The following is a 23,417-nucleotide window of genomic DNA, read 5'->3' as shown; positions in this document are numbered from 1 at the left end:
AAGCTCGAGGGTAGAGAGAGAACTGGAAATATAAAAGAGTAGAAAGGCAGAACAGAGGCGATAAGCCGCAGCTCTTCACTGAGGTGCTCTCCAGAGACAAAGCGTTCCCACCGTGAGACTACAGCCCCCATGCAGAACAGCTAAGGGAACAAAGATGAAAACAAATGCAATGGGCAGGACTCCAGTCATGCAAAGAGGGCTCTGTGGCCAGGGCAAGACACAAAACCCAGCAGCACAAGACTTCTGGTTGGGGTACAGAGGCAGGTAGAAAAGGGCCTAAACCAGGGCCTTAGGCAGAGGGGGATATGCTATGGTAACCGAGTTTTTTTAAAAAAGAAACAATTAACAAAAGGGTTAGCCTAGGAGAGAATGGATGGGGGAGAATCCCCAGTTAGCTGCCAAGACCAAAAAGGCTTTGCTTGCTTAGCAAGGACTACCTCTGCCTACCTCTGCCTGCGAATTTGAACACTGTCTTGAAATACTTAGAACAGTTATGTTTGTAAAAGGGAACACCTAGGCCTGCCTCTGGTGTCATCCCTGCTGTAACACAGGAAAAGGCAAGAGGCATTTAAGTTCCCAAGAGGCACAGATTGGGAAGAAGAGTTAATGGGAAAAACAAAGACACATGACTCATTTCAGAACCTTTACATTCCTCCCTCCCCCATCACCTACTTAAAGGGGCAGGATAGACCCACACCATAGGAGGACATAACACAGAAAGGGAGTCAACCTTAAGGCCTTGTAACCACGATGAGGCCCAGCTCTGCCGCTCCGTGAATCTTTAGTAGGAGAAAACTCTCAACCTGACCAGACAGTCAAAGCAAGAGTTCAGAGAAAATCAATTACAACCACTGACTGCACACAGACCAGTTTTAGAAAGCAGAAACTAGTTTGAGAAGAATTAGCCTTAGGAATCTACCATTATCATCCTGGGATGCCCTCACTTAGAAAAGGAAGGTTCCAGGTATGGTTCTTGCCTCCAAGAGCAAACTGAGCAAGGGTAGGCCTCCTGAAACACTCTGCCAGGTAGGGCTTCCAGGCAGGAATAGCTTACTACTCATGCAGGATCGAGTGTCCAGTCTCTTAGCAAAGTAAAACCTACTGAAAATGGGGTGGAAACCAACTATGTCCAGTATTTTTAAAGGAATGAACAAAAGCTTCTTAGCTGGGATATTATTTGAGATTCATAAAGGCAATTTCTTATTGTTTAAGGCAATAAAGACAGAAGAAGTCAATCTGCTCAAAATGACCAGATACTCAAGCCCAGAAAGGAGGGTTGTAGGAAGAAGCTCTGCCATGCAGGCACCAAAGCTTTACTGAAGTGCAGACAGGCCCTCTTAATCCAGACAGAGTTCAACACTTGTGCATCTATGAAGAGCCTCACCATAGTTTTATAGGGTGCAACAAAGATGACCTGGTGAAAATAAAGCGAGGACTTTTCATGCACGGCACAGGGCCATGCTGGAAAAAAATTAGGTGTATGCATCTTTCCTTTTGTGTAAAAAATATGTACTTTTTTAATATAAGGAAATTCAGGTCTATGATTGTACTTAAGCATTCTTCCATTATCACAAAAGAGTAGGATATAGCCTTTTTTGCCTATAATTTCTGGGGGAAAAAACCCAAAATCAAAACATTTAGCTTGCATTAAAGGATCTGATTGTACTAGCTCACCTTTATAATCTGACTGCTAAACAAGATATTTTCTGAAGCTGGTTCAATTTGATTTTGACTTTCCTTGACCTTGTAATATTTCAAAATGCTATTGTCTTATAGGGTCTTTTAATACTCTATTCTTAGAAGAGGGTTTTTTCTCATTTTAAACTAGAATAAGGGGTCAGGTTGCAAGCTAAGAATGATTTTCACATTTTTGAAAAGTTATTTACAAATAAAGAAATGCAACTAAGACTGCATGTGGCCTGTGAAGCCTAAATATTATCTGACCTTTTACTGAAAAACTTGCCAGTCCCTGAACTATATGAACAGCAACATACTTAACAGAAAGAAATACATGTTGGTCTACTTATTTTGAAAGCTTCCATCTACAATCAAGCCAAGCAATGTATTGTTCCTCCTACGTTTGATGATAGATTTGGCCAGGAGAACGCTGCAAAGCTGGCCCCAGCTTTAGTCTTCTCTAGGCTTCAATTTCACCATCTTTAGGATTCACAGAGTTCCTAAACTTAGATCTCACCTTAAATTCTGGTAGGATTCATGGAGTTTCTGGGCCAGTGCTCAGCATTAATCCATACTTGGGAAACACCTTCGTGAAATGTCTACAATGCCAGGCAATATGTAGTCAGTGTCAGATGGGGGACCGTAGGACTCTTGAGGCAAGTGGTAAGACTGAGTCCCAGGCCTCAGTAAGACTGAGACAGGTGGGCAGCACTGTTCAAACACAAAGGAGGCAGGGCCCAGATACAAGGCATGTGTGGCATGAAGCGCAGATAATGAGGCAGGTGCTTGGGCCCCCACTGCAGCAGTTTACATAGGAATCTCATCATAGGCGGTTATGGTTTCAGCCTCAGTAGGCCGGTGCTATATTGAAAAAAAGGCAGTCTCATAACATGGCTGTATTCCTAGAAAATCAAGAGAATTTGGAATCTTTGGCATTTGGCCAAGTTCGAGGGGCAACAATAAGCACATAAATTGGATATGTGCAAAGCAGCCCTAACCTGTGCTCCCCCAGCACCCTGAAATGTGTGGGGCAGGGCCATCTGCCAGAAGAGAAGCTAATTTCTGGGAGTCAGAAATTCTTGACAGGGAAGTTCTGGCTGTCAAACACTATTCAGAGAGCATTTAAATGACTGTACATCTCTGACCAAATGAGAGCCATGATGCCAAGCTGCCTAGGGAAACAGAGTGAGTCACTGCCTAAGGAATCTGGGGGAGGGGGGTGTGGTTAAGTGTTGTATATAAATGTGAAAGCTGGAAAGCAAGGACACATCTGTGTGTTCAGGGGCTGAAATAACAGTTGGAGCCTACATCCACATCAAGTAAATATTTCCATTGCTTAGAGCTGGTGATATGCAGTGCATGGTTGTTCTGGCCTGCCTGCCTCTCCACAGAGGCCTTGGTGTGTGACAAGTCTATTCATCTGAACTCTTTTTCTTTTTTCCCATTATAACTTTACATCCAAATGGCTCATATTGACCTGATTACCAAACTACGGTCAAGACAATTTTCCATATATCCCTAATGCCTCCTCATATGCTCCTGAGGTTCCATGTAGCAGGCCTGCCACTGAGGCTCTTTATACATTAATTTTATCCTCTATATGTTAATTTCATATGTCACAAAAGAGCCCTCAGTAAAAGTTTCTATTTGACCAAATATACAGATGTTTTGGAAGGGTCAAGGGAGCAAAGAAAAGCAGAAAATTATAAGATGGAATATGATACATCAGAATATTTTTTAAAATTAAAAACACTGGGTCAAATTTATTTATCAGCCACCATTTTACTCCCAGAGATCTGCATCACCTGACTTTCTTCAAAATAAATGCACTAGGATTCAGGTCAACTTATCAATCAATAAATCAAGGGAGTCTAATTAACAAGAGAACACTGCAGAGTTTACAGACCTCAGCAGCCTCCTCCCAAAGTTCGTGTTTCTGTAACAGGATGGTAACCATCCCTCCTCCTACTTCAGAAGAGTTATCAGAAAGAGTAAAAATTATGAAGTGATGAAAATGCACATCATCATCAATTTCAACCTCAGATTCTTAGGTCTCTCTCCAATAAAGAAGGACTTAAAGGTACACACACACACACACGTAAGTGAACAAATAACAAACAACAAAAGCCACCCTGGCAAGGTCTGGCTCTGGGATATACAAAACATGTCCAGAGTCTATTCAGAAGCCATTCAGTGCAGTCACAAACTCCTGCTTTGGGAAAAGATCTCAGGATATTAACTCTAGCCACTGCCTGGCCTACTCCTCCTGCCCCAGTCCCCATGCCCTATTTAAAAAGAAAATACATGGTTCCCTTTAGAAAGAATACTTCCTCTAGCTTCCTAGAGATGAACAGAGATGTTAGAATAACATTTGTTGTCACCACCTTCAAGTAAGTCACATTTCCCATGGCACATTGTCAGAAATATTTGGAGGTAAGCTTTAAAAAAGAAGCCCTAAAGTCTGCTGAGTTAGTACCCAGTTGCTTCCTCACAAAATTAACATTAAGACGAAAGCCTCGCAATTTCCAGAAATGTTGAAGAGGCCAAAAATTTGCTCTACTATTACGGTTTTACAGTTATAGGTTTGAATTATATATAACACATCTACAATTTTTACATTCTTTTACCTTTTGGAATTTGGTTTTTCAGGTAATAGTAAATTCTAGTAAAATTTAAGTTCTCTCTAAATGAGACCAAATTAACTCCTAGCAGCCTACTCTTAATACTGTACATTTAATATTTAATCTAAGTATTAAATATTCATATAGCATTCAGTGTGACCAAAGGGGGCAAAGAGAGGAAACAGCAAATTTATATAAAGCAATTATATAAAAATCCACTTATAAAGAAAATTAAGACCAATTATAGCTGGTAGAAATCTCCCCCCGTCTTCTTTTCCCACCAACTTTTGATAATTTTATATAGAGAGGACAAAAAAATAAAAGACCTTCAAAGACCTCTTATTTGTGCCCGTAAGCCTGGTGTTCCATTAGTTACTCTCAATACACATTCATCCCTAGTTTGATCTGCAAAACATGGGTGCAAATCTTTCCTAGCTCTGCTGTCAGCTTTGTATAATGCAAGTGCCAATTGCCATGCTGTTCTCCAGCGTGGCAATGAAGACTCAACCTGGAAATTGTATAGATGACAAGTACCTGAGGCAACAACTGGCTGTCCCAGAAGTTGAAATCTTTCTAGTCCCATGGGAAGCAGTCTGGGAAGAGTTTGAGGAAGTGGAAAGAAAGTTAAGACCTGCTCAAACAGAGACAACAGCTGCCTTCAGGTCAATTCCCAAAACTAACTCCTCACCCCAGCAGCCCCCAGGAGGAAACCAGCTGGGCGGCTCAGGGCTGTGTGTGCAGAGGCGGCTGGTGCTCCCAGTCAGGGGAGGTTATGGAGCAGCAGCAGTCACCTGGCCTGGTACTTCAGCTTGGTGCCCTGCTGCGGTAACATGGAAGCTGTTTATATGTTGCAGAAAACCTCTTCAGAAAATAGGTCCCAAACAGACGGCACTCATCAACCAATTCTTAGCACTGGGCTTGCAGACTTGCTGATTATTTGCTTAGGTTTCTATCACTGCCAGGAAAACGCCTACTTCAAAAGTAAAGACTCCCTGTTATCCTGAAGGTTCCCAGTTTGCAACTTGCTATACAATATGTCTGTTTGCTATCTCTAAAAGAAAGACAAAAATACTTTCAAACAATTGTAACTGGCTTTGGCAGAAGCACAGGCATCCATTCCCCTCCTTGTTGCAGCCAGGAGTGGAGTCCAGTGGACTGAGAAGTGAAGCTGATGAGACATCAGAGGTGGCCACATAGGAGAGGACTCCAAGGCTGACAGCACGCACCGCACACAGCATGTAAACCACCACCGACAGACACAGAGTACTTACTGCCACAAACAGCATGCAGTACATAGAGAATGAAGAGTGGCCCGAGTAAAAGGACAATCTAGAAGAGAAAAAAGAGAAATGTTAATTTTCTCTCCTAGAGGCCAAGAACACTCTTGATGTCATAAATGTCTTTACCTCCACAGTGCACACAGCTCCCTCTCCAAACCTTTAGAAATTAGAAGGGTGGGTTAGGGAGACAGTTAGGACAAGAACATTATAGAGTCCTAGGGGATTCTGAGGTCTAATTTCTATGCAGTGTCACCTTATTGAAACTTTCAGGATGGGTAATGAGTAACTGAGAACAAACTTGCAAGCATTTCTAAAGTAATACTTGACAAGCCATAACTGGCATAAACAGCCTACCTTTATTACATATAAATTTATGTGACCATGATTTAAATTTTATTTTCAATTTGCAGGATTTGCCCCTGAATAATACTAATACCTCCTTAGGAACATTCAGAAGCTGACTACTTCTTAAAAATAAATTTTAATGGTGATATTTTAGCATTTTAAATGGGCATACATCTTGCCTTACATTTCCAAACAGATTAAGTGTATTTTACATTTATTTTAAAATTGTGCACTGACAGTCCTGTACCAGAAAAATGATCTTTCAAACTTATAAGTTCTATAAATACCTAAGTACCATCGTTCCACCTAAAAATGACAGAATGTTTGCAAAACTTAATTTTATGGCACAGAAAAAGAAAAAGCTCACAGTCATGATCTAATTCTGCTGACAGAATATTAGCCATTGATGCAGGAAAAGCTAGATGTTTGATATGCTAAAAGTACTCTATGCAAAAGGTGCTTCATGCAAATAATTAGAATGTTTCTCCTGATGGCTTTTCCTACATACAAATAACACAACCAACAATAACAGACTCTTATGTATTTTACTTATTATGCCCAAATTTTACTTTCCATCAAAATTTAGGAAAGTCTTTTCAAAAAGGAAATTTACAGAGATAAATTTGGAATTGGAATTTGGTTCCCTGGATTCAGAAAGGAGAAAAGACATATCAGAGTTATGTGTATATGTTTGGCAATTGAAGGTAGGTGGAAGAATGGAGATTCCTTAAGCATATACTGATGATGATTACACCAAGAATTACGAAGAAACAGTCTTCTTTGCAATCAGATACATTCCTAAGTAAGAAAGAATATTGTAACTTCCTGTGCCAACTAGGAATTATGTAATTAAACCTAATAATTATTCTGGGTTTAATCTATGTAAAACAAGAAAAATAAATCACTTCCAGCTTACCAACTACTTGTCCATAGAGAATATATCAATACAAATCCTTATTTTAAATCAGATAATTAGAGCAGAGTTCTGTACACTTTATGGTTAGTTTCAGTAAGTTATATTGAGAGCCTACAAATTAATAAAAATCAATTTCAAGGATCATCAGATCCCATCCAACCAACATGACCATGATCACAGAAATGCTGTCAACCCAAGCCAGTCAAGTCAGAAGTTTCACTAAGACTTTATGTTCAGAGAAGTTGTGCCATAAAACCATAAATTACAAACTCAGGTAATAGGTTTGAACAGCCTCTGATTCAGTCACAGGATCATTTCATTAGCTGAAAACAAAATGGCTTCAGTTTTTTATTCCAAATACATGAACAGATAATTTATTCCTTACAGAATCAGCCAAAGAAGCATGGCTCTCACTTCAACAGTCAGGGATTAAAAACAAAGGGACACCTCCACCTGACCTCAGTCTCTAAGTCTTCAACCACACTATGTTGTCAAAGAGGTTGTGGTAATACAATTTTTATTCCTATTAAAAAGAAAATTATCAGAATAAAACACCAAAAATACAAATTCAAATTACTTTCATATTCGTACAAATCTAACTTTGTATGGAGCTGTTAGGAGATACAGCCCTTAAGAATAAATTATTGTGTCCATAATTCACAAATGAACAAATAATTGTATGGGCATTTTAATAAAAACCAAAGAGTAGCCAAATGTAGATTGTTTTCATCATAGTGACCTCAACTGAAATGTTTTAAGATTTTGGCACAAACCTAAGAACACTGCCCTGTTCTTAGATTTTAACCAAACCTGGACTACTGTCTCACTTCACTGTGGCCACTCTAATGAAGGTAGATTAACAATTTAAAACAGCTTCCCATCAAAATTTAGGAAAATCTTTTCAAAAAGGAAATTTACAGAGATAAAAATATATTCTGAAATACAGCTGTTTTCACTAACTCTATTAACGAGCAAGTAGACATATCTTGATTATGTAATTTACTGTGAATAGGGCTCTATTCTGAGTGACAAATTTAAGATTTTTTTTCTTGCATTTGTTAGCCAGGGCATCCCGTTCTACTGGGAAAGCTGATTAAACTTGGCCAGAATCCCAGTATCGTAACTCAAAGAGTGATTACAGCCACCCTCCTCCCAAACATTCTGAGTCCCCAATCTTCACTCTTCCATCTCGGCATTCCAGCGTCCACATTGCTGTTCAGCCTTGTAAACTGCAAAGACAACCAAATCCAGTTTTTATCAGTCATCAGAAGCAATCAACTCACATGAAGTGTTTCTTAATTTTTAATATGGAATTTACTAAGTATTTTGGGGTCCTATAATAGAAACCTCCTAATCATCTCACTGATCTTTCCCTACCCACTTTTCTTCCCTTCCTTCTCCTCATCCCCCTAAGTTAAAAAGGAAATACATTTTACTCCTTTAGCTATTCTTTTAGTGTGAAAAGTCTATTTTGCATTCATTCTCGAATGATGGTTTTCCTGAATATAGAATTCTAGATTGATTATTTTTTTCTCATCACTTTGAGTATATCATTATACTATCTTCTGGATTCTACTTTTGCTATATAAGCTACCTGTTTGCTATTCCTTTCTGCACTGTTTTTTCTCTAATTGCTCCCCTGCCCACCACAAGGTCTCCTGTATTCTGTTGTGTCACTATCATGTACCTAGTAGATACTTCTTTTATTTGTCTGATTTAGTCTTCAGTGTCCAGGGATATGTACACTTCACCAATTTTGGAAAGGTCTCAGCCATTTTATCTTTGAATATTATGTATCCTCCATCCTACAATCTTTTTCTGAAATTTTGTCTTGCTTTAACACATTAGATTAACCTTTTGTATTTTAATCGGTTGTGGCTTCCATTTCAGTTCTCCCATTCACTGTGTCTAATCTGCTCACTCTGTTTTTTTTCTTAATTTAAATTACTGTATATATATCATTTACAAAAGATCTTTTGGTTCTTTTTCATATCTCTGGTCAATTTTGATTCTCTTCATCCTACATCATATTCTCAGTATCTTCTTATTTACTTCTACACAGTTGATACTGACTTTATATTCTATATGTAATTCTAATACTGCAGTCTTCAAGAGTTTATGTAGTTTGTTGTATCTCCTGACTCTCAACTTAGGGTAGCTTGTTCCTATGTTCATTTGTATTAGAGTATGAGCTCATGCCCTTGGGATTCCATCTGTGGGATTCTTGGATGATTTGGTTTAAAAAAAGTTCTGCCAGAGAAGATGTTTATTACCAAACCACTTTAAACTTTTTTTGTTTAAGTCATACAGACATGTATGAATGAAGCTAGTATGAATTCTAGCCCCATAACACTGTTAGTGTGGATCTTGTGGTTGAGAATTCTTTTTGCTAGTCCCTTCTGGGAGTCCTTACATTATCCATGGGCCTTCCAACTGTCTACTTCCAACTGTCTCAGCCTCTATCTACTGTACCCCATGTTCAAAGCCTATCAAAATTCAGGCAGGCTCCAGGCTACCAGGAATTAGCATATACTTTCAGGGTACACATCAGATCTATAGCATTAGCTGACTCTGGCTTCAGAAAAATTCCTTTACTCTTTCATCAGTTCAGCTGTGTAAAGATTTGTTTTAAGATTTATATGTATTTTAATATACAATACATACAAAGATGTGCATGTGTGTATATTATCTAGCCCATTTAGTTGAACTAATGAGCAAACATTTCTAATTCTCCATATTGCCAGAAGTGGAAGCAGGCATTTTTAAAACAAGACTTAGGACTAATAAAATGTTATCTAAAATCAATTGTTTTGAGGAGATACAAATGTTTGGCAACAAGAGTTTGTTTTTGATTATAAAATGGTCAATGCCCAGAAATGCATCTAATTATTATTCCACTATGTCAGAGTCAGCTCCTCTGCAAATTAAGAGAACTTCCTTTTTTCCCTAAAAATTCATCCTGAAATTGATTCCTAAAGTATTCTAAGGCAAAAACATTGTCAAAAGACTATTAATGGTTACAAGCTACTGAGTGCCTTCTATGTGCAGGTACATAAACTCCCATGGCAGTAGGGGCTGTCAATTCTATTTTATATATAGAGAGAAAATGAGCCTCCCAGAGGTTCAGTAACTTGCTTGAAAGTCACATCTCTTTGAGGCTCAAATCTGAGTCTTCCCAGTTCTTTCCCACTGTGCCATGATTCCAGTCCCTTGAAGGGCAGGCAAAACCCAGCATACATAGTAATCTTGCCATCTACAGGCCGGGAACAGCTATCAGAAAGAACATGAGTCATGACTTATAGATGATATGAGTGAAGTAAATATATGAAGAAAAAGTTAGACAATCTGTGGGGAAAAAAAAGTCAATGTGTGAATAATCACTTTAAGAGATTACTAATTTGTCCTTTTAAAGGCCAAATGAAAGTCCAAAGGGAAGTAAAACTGCAACATAAAAGCATTTTCTCCAAATATTATTTCCTGATTATTAAGTTTACATAATAGCAAATTTTACTTGAAGGACATTATAAATTTCTCTTCTCTGGTAAGCTTTAAACATTGACTGATCCTGTAAAAAAGTTAAAATATATCCCATATGAATGTACATAGGAGCAATGACCCTTAGTGAATAATTTTTGAAGTATTTTCCCTACTTTACTTTTCAAAAAGATTTTTACAAACACTAACTATGCTAAATCCTTAAGCAGTGAGATGTCAGGTTATCATCTAAAAAAACCCTTGTATCTCAGATACTTGGGCAATCAAGTAGGCAGTGAATGAGAGAGTGGGAGTAGGAAGTGCATTTCACAATGCACCGATGAGTGCATAATTTCCAGAGGGTGGTTTTGCAGTATCTATCCAACTATACGTAAAGCCAACATAATTTTTGACCCAGTAATTCCACTTGAAGGCCTCTATCCTACAGAAACACACTCATGAGTACAAAGATGCTTGCTGTAACACTGATGTCAACTCAGAGACCCTGAAATAGTCTTATCCCTCTTCTTCTGAATACAGTAAGTTAGCTAAAATGAATGAAATAACTCTATGTGAGCTGACAAAAAGTTATCTCCAGGACATATTTTAAAATATGTCATTTATTTAAACATAAAACTGTATAATTTCACACTTAATAAAAAATACATGGAAAAAGCTGTAAAGGATGCACAAAACTGCTGACAGTAGCTATAGCAAAAGATACCAAATGGGAGTTAAAAACCTTTCACATTTTACAGTGATAATATTATAAACACAATCTATTACAGGGATTTTTTAAATATATGAAAATATTTTTCATGTATGAAAAAATTTTAATGGTAATCAAAATCTTTGATATGCCTACTAAAAATTTCTTACAAACCTCTTCCCCACTACACATACATGCACAAGCTCCTGAGCCAGTTTCCCACAGAGTCTACACATGCAGCTCCCCACCTAAGAACTTATGCTCAGAACCCAGCAGTGACTCAGGCCCTGGAAGCCTGTTCTCAATTAAATGTTTTGACATTAATATGTATTTTTAAATATCACAAGAGTTGTGTTTCCAATAAAAATATATACACTTAATTTAATACTACTGAAACTCAGCACATAACTCTGTTACTTGATGCAAGTAACAGAGCCAATAAACAGGTTATTTAATACTGAGTGTTTGGAGAGGGGAGTTTTTTAAAGAGATTAGATTTCTAGAAATACAAGAACCACAAGGTATCTCTCCTCCCAAAGGGTACAGAGACAAAAATGAAGGTGATAAATTGCAAAGGAATATAAGATGGTCTGAAAGAAAATTAACTAAAATACTACAAAAATAATGTAAATCATCTTATTTCCTTGAACTACCAGAGATTAAGAAATTATTTCAGCAGCAGCAAAAACTGTCATATATTCTTTGAATAATTTTACAGTGATTTTACTACATTTTCATTTAAAGCTACACTGCATTATATGCAATTTTAACCATCTACTTTATACCTTAAATTAACACTCCCATCTGAAAAAAAGGCAGATGTGACAATTCTCATTTATTCATTAATATTAATGCATCAAATACCACTTCACAGCCAGTAACATCAGTGAATCATACACCAAACAATATAATATCTGCAGATATTAGATCATGAACCTTAAAGGAGAGAAACTAGCAAAACTATGGAAAATGAAAAGAGAGGGGGAAAGTACGTCACAATTGGTACTTATGTAGGGCATTTTAAACAGTCGATTTAATAAGCCATCTGATGAGTAAAAACAAGTGATCGTGTGTCTTCTATTTATGGTAGACTCTTAGGAAAAGCAGGAATCCAGAAATTAGGAAGTTGCTGAGACCCTTAAGTTAAAGGAAAGTAGAAGTAGGTGTGTCTTGAAAATCAGATGACTGGGAAAGAAACGGTTCCAAACTCTCACAAAGGAAACTTTGTGACTCACAACAGATGAGGAGAGACGGGTTGTGACAAAGGTTATTGATAGAAAGGGTAAAACATATATAGGGATACTAACCAGGGAATGGGAGGTCACAAGTTTCCTGGGGCATGAGGGGAAAATTCATTACTTGAATTTTTCCAAATCACCAAGGCCTCCTCACCTAAGACAGTTTAAGCAGGAAAAAAGGGGCAAGTGGTAGATTAAACAAAGGACATACTGTAAAGCAATCCTATGCAGGCAACTAATGCTACTTTGCCTACTACCGTACACCCCTGCTTTTTAAAACATGATGAACAAGGAGACTACCCTTGCTACAAAGTGAAAGATTCAGAGTAAGATGGAAGGAAGAAACACTTCTAAATTGCTTTCTATAGTGTTCGTGTTTTTAAGGAGGCAGCACAGCTATCTAAGACACAGGAGAGACTTCTTCTTTAAGCCCTTCCCCAAAAAGCAACAAGAAGACCAAGAAAGCCTATTACCACCTGGCCAGTATGTTCCATTTCTAACCCTAATGCACATCATGAAATCACCACTAACTCTTGGTCACCGCAAGAGGATGAAGCTCAGAACATCAATAAAAGTGTCTTTAATATTACACTAATACAGAACTTTAGATCTGAGCTGAGTTAGACATCACCAGTAACCAAAGAAAAGGCAAAAGCCCACACAGATAGAAAATTATTAGGGCCCCACAGGAAGTCAACCAAACGAGGTCACTCTTGGTTCTTCTCGGATTAGACCAGAGCTCTGCAACACTAAAGCCCATGTCAGCACAGGACAAGCAGAGTGCCACAAAACTTCATGTAGAGAAAGCTACAAAAGCAAAGAAGTCATATTTCTGTTAGTATCTCAAGCTGTTTTTTTGCTGTTCAAGAGAAAAGAAAGCTATAGCAATTCCTATCATATAATGTGTAGATGCCCATTTTAGTGTATTTAGATTAGAATTAAGTAGAAGAAAGCTGAATATTTTTTACAAATATAAAACCAAAAGCATGACCACATTACTCTCGTTTCAAGTCCATCACTAACTTTACCAACTGCCAAGCACGGAGTAACTAGCCCTTCCCAAGCCCCACCGATCACGCGGAACCACCCTCCGCTACCACACTGCTCACAGCCCAGTACACAACATGTTCCTGCACTTTGTGTTTATCCCGCTGCCTGGAATGAGCATCCCCATTTCTTTGATAATTACTACACAGGAGTTAATGCAGCCTCCGTTTCTTAAACAGGCAGGTTGACATGACCACCCTTTCTCCACAAAGGGGAGAGGCCTACAGCACTCCACGCACACTGCCCCTCAGCGCCAACCTTCGTGCAGTGAATCATGGGCTACCCTCCTCCCTTCCTCCTTCATACTGAAAGGTGGGTAGGGCTGGGGCAAGACTTTCAAACAGGAATTTCATTACATACGACTTGTTCATTATAAAAATTCAGAAGGCACAGTAAAACAGAAGAAAAATTGCTGATAATCCCATCCTCCCTAAGATCACATCTCAATTCATCTTGTATCCCTAACACCTAGCACCATTATCAAGCACAGGGTAAATGCTCAATACATTTTTTTAAGCTGAAGTAGAATCACATCTTGAATGTTAGATTTTTATTTATTTATTCCAGAAACTATAAAATTCTTACACGTTTCATATTTTGCACATCACAAACAAATCCACCTTCCCTGCCCTGCAATCTACCCTCTGCACCAGGAAGAAGTCACTTTAGTAGTTCCACAAGTACATCTTAACAATTTTGTATTTTGACAGTTATAAAATGCATAAAATAAAACTGAGGAACATATATGTGTTTGCAGATAAATTTGATCATGTAATTAAATGCTATGCTTAGCTTAGTCTATGCCAATAAATTACAGCAAGCTATATGAGGTAAGTTATCTGATTTTACCATACCCTTATGTGTTTTCCAGTTATAGTGGTTAGAAATTTTGACTCTATCATCAAAAGTTTAGGAGAATTAAGAAGTCCAACCTAATACCCCTGCCTTAATTTTCTCCTTTCTGTCAGAAATTTGGGACAGTATCCAAGTATGTTATCTTAAACATGTATTACTAATGCATCTTCCCAACACATCTGGCAAGCATTTCAATATGTGTAAAATAATCAAAGGCAGTCAGATTAGTGCAGCAAATGGTATCTATTATGATGAAGTGACAGATATATTGCTGTAAAAAAGCAATTTAAGTCTTCAAAATATCCTCAAGGCAAATTATAAGTAGCCAAAAAACAAAAACAAACAAAAAAACCCAAGGGGTGACAAATACAGGGGAAAGGTTTTAGGTGTTGCCTGAATCCCACTTTCCACTGCCTATATGAAAATTTTCTCAATTTTTAAAGGATTAGTTTCTACCCTTCAATAAACCAAAAATATTGAAAATTGTGCATCAGCTTCATAAATTTCCAAACATTACCTCAAGCAAAACACTGCAGTTGCAATATATTACTTAAGGAAAAAACATAACAGAAACATAAAAGAAAAAAGTTAGCCAATCTCATAATCTCTCTGGAGCACACATATGGTATGTGCATTTATTATGTAAACGGTGAGTAATGTTATCAGATAATGTTATCTAATGTCTTCCCAAACCTCACTGGCCCCATAAGTCTTAAAAACCCCACAGCTACACAAGTTTTTTCTGTCGGCTTGCTCAAAAGAGAACAGCACTACAAGGAAGTCAAGATCCAGGCACCTCGTGGTCAGTACACTACTGACCAGTAACTTGGTTAGGAAATTAGCTGGTCCAGTGAGGCACATCAAAGTCACAAGACAGAGCAGGGCTCACTTTTCACTCTAATTAATGTGTAGAGGAATTCCCTGGGGATCGTGTTCAAAATGGAGAGTTTACTGGGCAGCTAGCAGTAGGATGCAAAATTTTAGACCAGTGCCCATGGGATGTCCACCCTGCTGGTCAGGGCAGAGGACCACACTTTGAATGGCAAGAGGGAGGAATGAGATCTAATTTTGTGCTCAAGTAGAAATACACTTAGGATTGAGTCAATAGTTTGGGCACTTTGTAGAGACAGTCACAACCAAGTGAATGCTGATGGTTTTCCTGTTTTCCTATTCTCTTTTTTAATAAAAGCCAGTTAAAACAGAAAAATACTTAAACACTTTTTTCTTTATCTAAGACTGATTTTAATACAGGTATCAAATATCACTAAATAAACAGCCAACAAAACTCATACATTAGTCTTGTTTTATTGTTCATGAATTCAACTCACTTTCTACCTGTCAATAAAAATATTTACCTTCCAATTAAACAAAAATATCACATGGGTATTGTTCACATTTATTCTAAATGGAAACATGCTTTACCACTCTATCCACAGGATTTATCATTATAGTGTAATCTGGAAAAAGTACTCACTAAAATATCTATGAAACTTTTTTTCCTATTTCAAAGTTGGCAATGTGGAACTCAACGAGTTTGGAGGAGAAAGCATCAACATAAAGTAATCAGCTGAAGACATGTTAATATGATTTAGTAGCCTTTTAACATTTAAGATACAGCACTGGTTGATTCATCAAAACCTAAGGATTTCTTTCATCTTAATATATTGCAAGACCTATATTCTAACTTAAAAACTGAGAAGACAATCCAAGAAGAAATTGGAGAAGCACCAAAAGCTAATGTATTTGTTCATAATTAATTATCTAAACAACCATTTAAAAAGGGGGGAGGAGGGTGGCATGAAATGTCAAACACTTAAAACTTAGAGTATTAACAGTTTGGTAGTGAAGGTTGGGGGGGTTTGTTTGGCAGGGGGAGTTGGTTGTTTTTCAAATAAATTATGGTATACAAGTATTTACCAATAAACAGTGGCAGAAAGTCACTGAAAGTGAAGAAAGGATATCACCTCTGCAAGCTTGCCTTGACAAAGCTTTGCCTTTTGCCTTGCTCACCTCAGCCAAAATTGAGTCATACCTATACTCAACTCACTCTGCCTCTCGAGAAAAAGAACCAGATACCAAGTTAAATCTAGGGTGGGGGGAGGACCTTTTGCTTTTACTGCCACACATCAACAAATAAAATTATATGCAATATATGAATGCAACACAGAGTAAATCAAGTTTGCATAAGAGTAGTATAGCTATTTGAATATCATGTTGCATAACTCAATTTTTATTTTTTAAACGAAGATGGAAATTTCCTTAGCTTTAAATGCCCCAGGTTGACTTTATAAATTAACAAACAAACAAATTAAACCTCCAAAACTAAACAGGTTATACTGAAACTAAGTCTAATAAAACACTGCTTCTATGCTCTAAGCCTGCAGCCTGCCTACCTCTGATTGTACTGCTTCTGGGACTGAGACATACTGCATCCCAGTTATACACGTTCAAACCCTACTCTTTCTCCAAAATGCCTCCTATATGAGAAGAAATGCCACCATCTCTGATTTCATGTAGCGTTTTATCTTCCCTCCATTGAGGCATGTATCACTACCACCCACACAATCTTCTTTAAGGCATGAATCTCTTAAAGAAGCCTCAGCAAGTATGCAGTCAGCACCACAGGGGCAACACGATACCTTGGTAGCTCTCAGAATGACTAGAACTTAAGAGCAGCACATGTTAATTGAATTTAGAAACTGAAACAGTGATTCTCAGATCAGCAGCCACTGATCTGGTAACATTTTACCAGAGTTCTTTGCCCCCCAACGACAGGCTCAATAAATCAGAAACTCTGGGGATGAGGCCCAGCATTCACAAACCCTTCATGCAATCCCAATGCAACTGAAGTGTACGAACACTGAGACAACAGGGTCAGGGTGTGGGGGTGGGGAGGAGGACACAGTCACAGCTACAACCTCAAGTGTCAGGTACTGACACTCAGAAGAGAGGACGGAAAGGAGTGCTGGCCTTGGAGACACATGCCTTTTAAATACACAAATAACTAACATCCCTTCATAGAGTGAAGGATCTTTTAAAATCATCTCCTCCTTCATTCTTCATGTTGCTATTTCCATATAGATATGAGACTAAATAAAGGTTGTCTAGTTTACTAAAACACGTGCATGAAAAATACAGATAACCCTGAATACATGAATCTTTCTGGAGGCTTAAAGGCTTAACCAGTAGTATCTAAAATTGGAACATATAGAAGAATCCATTCTCTCAAAGTATAGAGCCAGTTTTACCAGGTACTTAGTACCATGGCCAGTCAGTCTGGCTAGAATGGATTTTCACTTTTTTAGAAGGCACTCCCTCAAACTTCAGCTTTACTTACCTGTTATGTGGCTGCATTTTTTTTAAATGGAAACTTATTTCTCACTTTCAACCAAACATATTACAATTAAACATCTAAACAATATAAACCTGCCAGAATATGAACAAAAATCACTTTGTATTGAATATCCTATTCATAGAGCCAGAGATCAGTCACTCAGAATTGATCAGGAACACTGAGTTTATGCTTAAGAAATATAATTTTAATAAAAGCCAGAAAAAAGAAAGTAGTGAATCTCTTAGAGAAGCCAGTGGTTTCTCTATTATCACTAAAAGACCAGCTAGTATGCACAATCTTAAACTCACCCTACCTAAGAAGGAAAATATCAGCTCCCACATGCTGAAGCAACAGATGTCAGGTAAGGTAGTGTTCCCCTAATCCAGGTGACGTAAAGAGTGTTTCTCAAACAGTGGCCCTAAGATCAACAGCAGCAGCATCTGGGAACTTATTAGAAATTCTAAGGCCACAAACCTTCTGGATCAAATGCTTGAGGATGAAGCCCAGAAATCTGTTTTAACAAGCCACCCAGGTGATTCAAAAGAGCCATTGACATTTGAGAGCCACTGATTTAAGATTTTCTAAAAAAATCTTGATCTGGAAAGGAAACTACAGGTCTGAACTACCTGGACTCACTAGTTACTTTTTTCAAAAACTGAGAGTAATGCTATTTCGCTTGCATAAAAAATGGCAGTTGAACAGGATTAAAGATGGCAGTGTGAGAGGAGAGACAGAGGCTTCCTCCTAAAACAGCATACAATTAGAAAATATAGTTGGTGCAACTAATCCTGAGAGAGCAACAGGAAAGAGGATGGCATCAGACTGCACACACCTGGAGAAAAGAGCAGACCTCACAGAACAGGGTAACGTACCAAAGCTGTGGCCCGGCAGGACCCGAGCCCTTCCCCCACCCCAGATCACCAGCGGGAGGAAGAGAAATGGAGCAGGGAGGGAGTGGAGGCCTGGGACTGCTGAATACCAGCTCCAGAGATCTGCTCTGGGAGCACAAACATACATTTCATGGTGCTTTCATGATACTCGAATGATTACGGGATTGGAAAGCTAATACAGGCAGAATTCCTGGAGAGACTGAGATTCCAGCCACTTGTGGAAAGCAGGGATCCATATCCAGCTGCTCTGGGACAAAAGCTTATACTGTGTGCTCAGCCCATTGGTTAAGGCAGTGGAGACAGGCACAGCATCCAGGAAGCAGAAAACAGCTCTTTCCTCCCCCCCAGGCACCAGTACCACTCCCCTGCGACCCCCGACATTGCTTCAGGGGCTGAGCAGCTCCAGAATAGAGCTTCTGGACACTAGAGGGCACCATACACAAATATGAAATGCCAAAGAACCTGGTCCAGAGTAAAATTAATAAAACTCCGGAGAAAGATTTAAATGACATGGACCTTATGACTCTTCTGAAAGGGAGTTCAAAATAAAAATCATCAACATTCTAATGGAGGTAGGGAAAGACATCCAAGAACTCAGGAATGAATTCCGGTCAGAGATCCAATCATTGGAGAGCACAATGGAGGGTATTACAAGCAGATTGCATATGGTGGAGGAGATGATAAATGAAATAGAAACTAGAGAAGAGGAATACAAAGAAGCTGAGGCACAGAGACAAAAAAGAATCTCTAAGAATGAAAGAATATTGAGAGAACTATGTGACCAATCCAAACGGAACAATATTCACATTATAAGGATACCAGAAAAAGAAGAGAAAGAGAAAGGGATAGAAAGTGTCTTTGAGGAGGTAATTGTTGAAAGCTTCCCCAATTTGGGGAAGGAGATAGTCTCCAGGCTATGGAGATCCACAGATCTCCCAACACAAGGGACCCAAGGAAGACAACACTAAGACATATAGTAATAAAATTGGCAAAGATCAAGGATAAGGACAGACTATTAAAAGCAGTCAGGGAGAGAAACAAGATCACATACAAAGGAAAGCCCATCAGGCTAACATCAGACTTCTCAGCAGAAATCTTACAGGCCAGAAGGGAGTGGCATGATATATTCAATGCAATGAAGCAGAAGGGCCTGGAACCAAGATTACTTTATCCGGCAAGATTATCACTTAAATTTGAAGGAGGGATTAAACAATTTCCAGATAAGCAAAAGCTGAGAGAATTTACCTTCCACAAACCATCTCTACAGTCTATTTTGGAGGGACTGCTATAAATGGAAGTGTTCCTAAGGTTTAACAGCTGTCACCAGAGGTAATAAAACCACAGTAAAGAAAGTAGAACAGCTAATTACTAAGCAAATGCAAAATTAAATTAACTATCCCCAAAGCCAATCAAGGGATAGACAAAGAACACAGAATATGATACCTAATATATAAAGAATGGAGGAGGAAGAAAAAGGAGGGGAAAAAGAAAAGAACCTTTAGATTGTGTTTGTAAAAGCATATTAAGTGAGTTAACTTAGACTCTTAGATAGTAAGAAAATTAACCTTGAACCATTGGTAACCACGAATCTAAGGTCTGCAATGGCATTAAGTACATACCTATTGATAATCACCCTAAATGTAATTGGACTGAATGCACCAATCAAAAGACAGAGTCACTGAATGGATAAAAAAACAAGACCCATCTATATGCTGCCTACAAGAGACTCACTTTAAACCCAAAGACATACACAGACTAAAAGTGAAGGGATGGAAAAAGATATTTAATGCAACTAACAGAGAGAAAAAAGCAGGAGTTGTAATACTTGTATCAGACAAAACAGACTTCAAAACAAAGAAAGTAACAAGAGACAAGGAAGAACATTACATAATGATAAAGGGGTCGAGCCAACAAAAATATATAACCACTATAAATATCTATGCTCCCAACGCAGGAGCACCCACATATGTGAAACAAATACTAACAGAATTAAAAGAGGAAATAGAATGCAATGCATTCATTCTAGGAGACTTCAACATTCCACTCACTCTGAAGGACAGATCAACCAGACAGAAAATAAGTAAGGACACAGAGGCACTGAACAACACAACAGAAGAGATGGACCTAACAGACATCTGCAGAACTCTACACCCAAAAGCAACAGAATACACATTCTTCTCAAGTGCACATGGAACATTTTCAAGAATAGATCAGATACTAGGCCACAAAAAGAGCCTCAGTAAATTCAAAAAGATTGAAATTGTACCAACCAGTTTCTCAGACCACAAAGTTATGAAACTAGAAATAAATTAAGCAAAGAAAATGAAAAATCCCACAAACACATGGAGGCTTCATAACATGCTCCTAAATAACCAATGGATCAATGACCGAATAAAAACAGAGATAAAGCAATATATGGAGACAAATGACAACAATAATTCAAGAATGCAAAAATCTGTCAGACACAGCCAAGGCTGTGCTAAGAAGAAAGTATATTGCAATACAGGCCTACCTCAAGAAAGAAGAACAATCCCATATAAGCAGTCTAAGCTGGATCATTGCTTAACCCCATACACAAAAGTAAACTCAAAATGGATTAAAGACTTGAATGTAAGTCATGAAACCATAAAACTCTTAGACGATAACATAGGCAAACATCTCCTGAATATAAGCATGAGCAACTTCTTCCTGAACGCATCTCCTCAAGAAAGGGAAACAAAAGCAAAAATGAACTCATGGGACTACATCAAACTAAAAAGTTTTTGTACAGCAAAGGACATCATCAACAAAACAAATAGGCATCCTACAGTATGGGAAAATATATTTGTAAATGACATATCCGACAAGGGGTTAACATCCAAAATATATAAAGAACTTACATGCCTCAACACCCAAAAAGCAAATAACCCAATTAACAACTGGGCAGAGGATATGAAGAGACAGTTCTCCAAAGAATAAATTCAGATGGCCAACAGACACATGAAAAGATGCTCCACATCACTAATCATCAGGGAAATGAAAATTAAAACCACAATGAGATATCACCTCACACCAGTAAGGATGGCCAGCATAGAAAAGACTAAGAACAACAAATGCTGGCAAGGATGTGGAGAAAGGGGAACCCTCCTACACTGCTGGTGGGAATGTAAGCTAGTTCAACAATTGTGGAAAGCAATATGGAGGTTCCTCAAAAAACTAAAAACAGAAATACCATTTGACCCGGGAATCCCACTCCTTGGAATATACCCAAAGAATACAACTTCTCAGATTCAAAAAGACATATGCACCCCTATGTTTATCACAGCACTTTTTACAATAGCCAAGATATGGAAGCAACCTAAGTGTCCATCTGTAGATGAATGGATAAAGAAGATGTGGCACATATATACAATAGAATACTATTCAGCCAATAGAAAGAAACAAATCCTACCATTTGCAACAACATGGATGGAGCTGGAGGATATTTTGCTCAGTGAAATAAGCCAGGTGGAGAAAGACAAATGCCAAATGATTTCCCTCATTTGTGGAGTATAACAATGAAGCAAAACTGAAGGAACAAAATTGGCGCAGACTCAGAGATTCCAAGAATGAACTAGTGGTTACCAAAGGGGAGGGGTGTGGGAGGGCGGGTGAGGAGGGAGGGAGGAGGGGACTGAGGGGTATTATGTTTAGTACACATGGTGTGGGGGACCACGGGGAGAATAGTGTATCACAGAGAAGGCACATAGTGGATCTCTGTCATCTTGCTGCACTGATGGACAGTGACTGCATTAGGGTATGGGTGGGGATTTGATGATATGGGTAAATGTAGTAACCACATTGTTTTTTCATGTGAAACCTTCATGAGAGTGTATAGCAAACATACCTTAATAAAAAATTTAAAAAATAATAATAATAATAAAATGGCAGTTGAATGTCCTACAGTTACAAGCATAGCCCCCTTTAACTTCCAGTCAATTCTCAGGCATTAATTTTTTAAAAATGAACAAGAACTCTTTGGACAGTCCAATTAGTAAGTATTCCATTATGTCCACTTACGTTCTCATTTCTGTGTGTGGGACCCAATGGCCACTACAAACAAAGCCCAGTAAAAGTGCAGAAAGGGAGGAGAGAGAATGAGAAAAAGAAAATAAGAGAACAAAACGGAAAAATATCAAAACCAAAAACCGAAATTGTAGGAGGGTACTCTCACCATGAGATGTAACTCTGACTCATTTATAGTCAACAACAACAACAACTCATTTTGGGTGCTTACATTCCCTTCTCTCCAAAAACAAACATTATAATTTTATAATTAAACACTTGCAGGGAGCAGGCTGTGTAGATTAATCAAAAGAGCAGGTCACATGATAATCCTAATGAACTATAGACAGTGTTTAGACTGAAATGTTTTTGCATTTTTGGCGTTCTGACTTTTAAAATTCTAGAGAATAAAGGAACAGGAAAACCTGTATCCAACCAAAACAGCATCTCAGGTGTGAAGCCACAGTCACATCCTGGCATCACACACCTCTGAAACAGGCAGCAGTAGCTCATTCTGGCAACAATGATGGAAATCACATTTTTCTTATAAGATACAAAGTCTTCTTAAAATTTCATTTCTAGGTTTGATTTTCCTTTCTCCTTGCTTCTGAACACCAAAGCTTAAAAAGATCTTGTTGAAAACTATAAATAATAATTTTAAATGTATACAGTTCTGCAATTTGAGTTATATTCAGATATTCATACTGCTTTGAAGAGGCTGTTTTCCTGACCTTTACAAAAGACATAAGTAGATAAGTGCATGGGGCCTCGTATAGGAAATTTAAAGGGTGATGGGTGAAAAACCTAAGTGTACTTATATCAAAAGTACAACTGAGTAATAGTACATATTACTCAATTTAGATATACTGGGAAGAGACGGAGACCTTAACATATATGGACTGAAAAGTGTAATTTTTTAATACCACTTTAAATATTATTTCACATTTTGTCCAAATGGCTTATGTAAGAAAAACCTCTCAAAAAGATATGTCAATATAAATGTTGAAT

At 38.1% G+C, this 23,417-nt stretch overlaps 1 protein-coding gene across 3 annotated transcripts in view; it reads right to left on the bottom strand.

The window, feature by feature from the left end:
* The window catches only part of PLPP1 (phospholipid phosphatase 1), a 91,905-nt gene that overhangs the window by 6,547 nt on the left and 61,941 nt on the right, over positions 1-23,417 (bottom strand). For all 3 annotated transcript variants that reach the window (XM_037022315.2, XM_037022313.2, XM_037022314.2), the window contains exon 4: positions 5,570-5,627. In XM_037022315.2, the coding sequence (XP_036878210.1) occupies positions 5,570-5,627 (58 nt within the window). The remainder of the gene's footprint in view (positions 1-5,569; positions 5,628-23,417) is intronic.

This window comes from Manis javanica, chromosome 1, assembly GCF_040802235.1.
Source record: "Manis javanica isolate MJ-LG chromosome 1, MJ_LKY, whole genome shotgun sequence".
Taxonomy (NCBI): Eukaryota; Metazoa; Chordata; class Mammalia; order Pholidota; family Manidae; genus Manis; species Manis javanica.
Note: the sequence above shows the minus strand (reverse complement) of the source record. Positions and strands in the feature narration are given on the sequence as shown.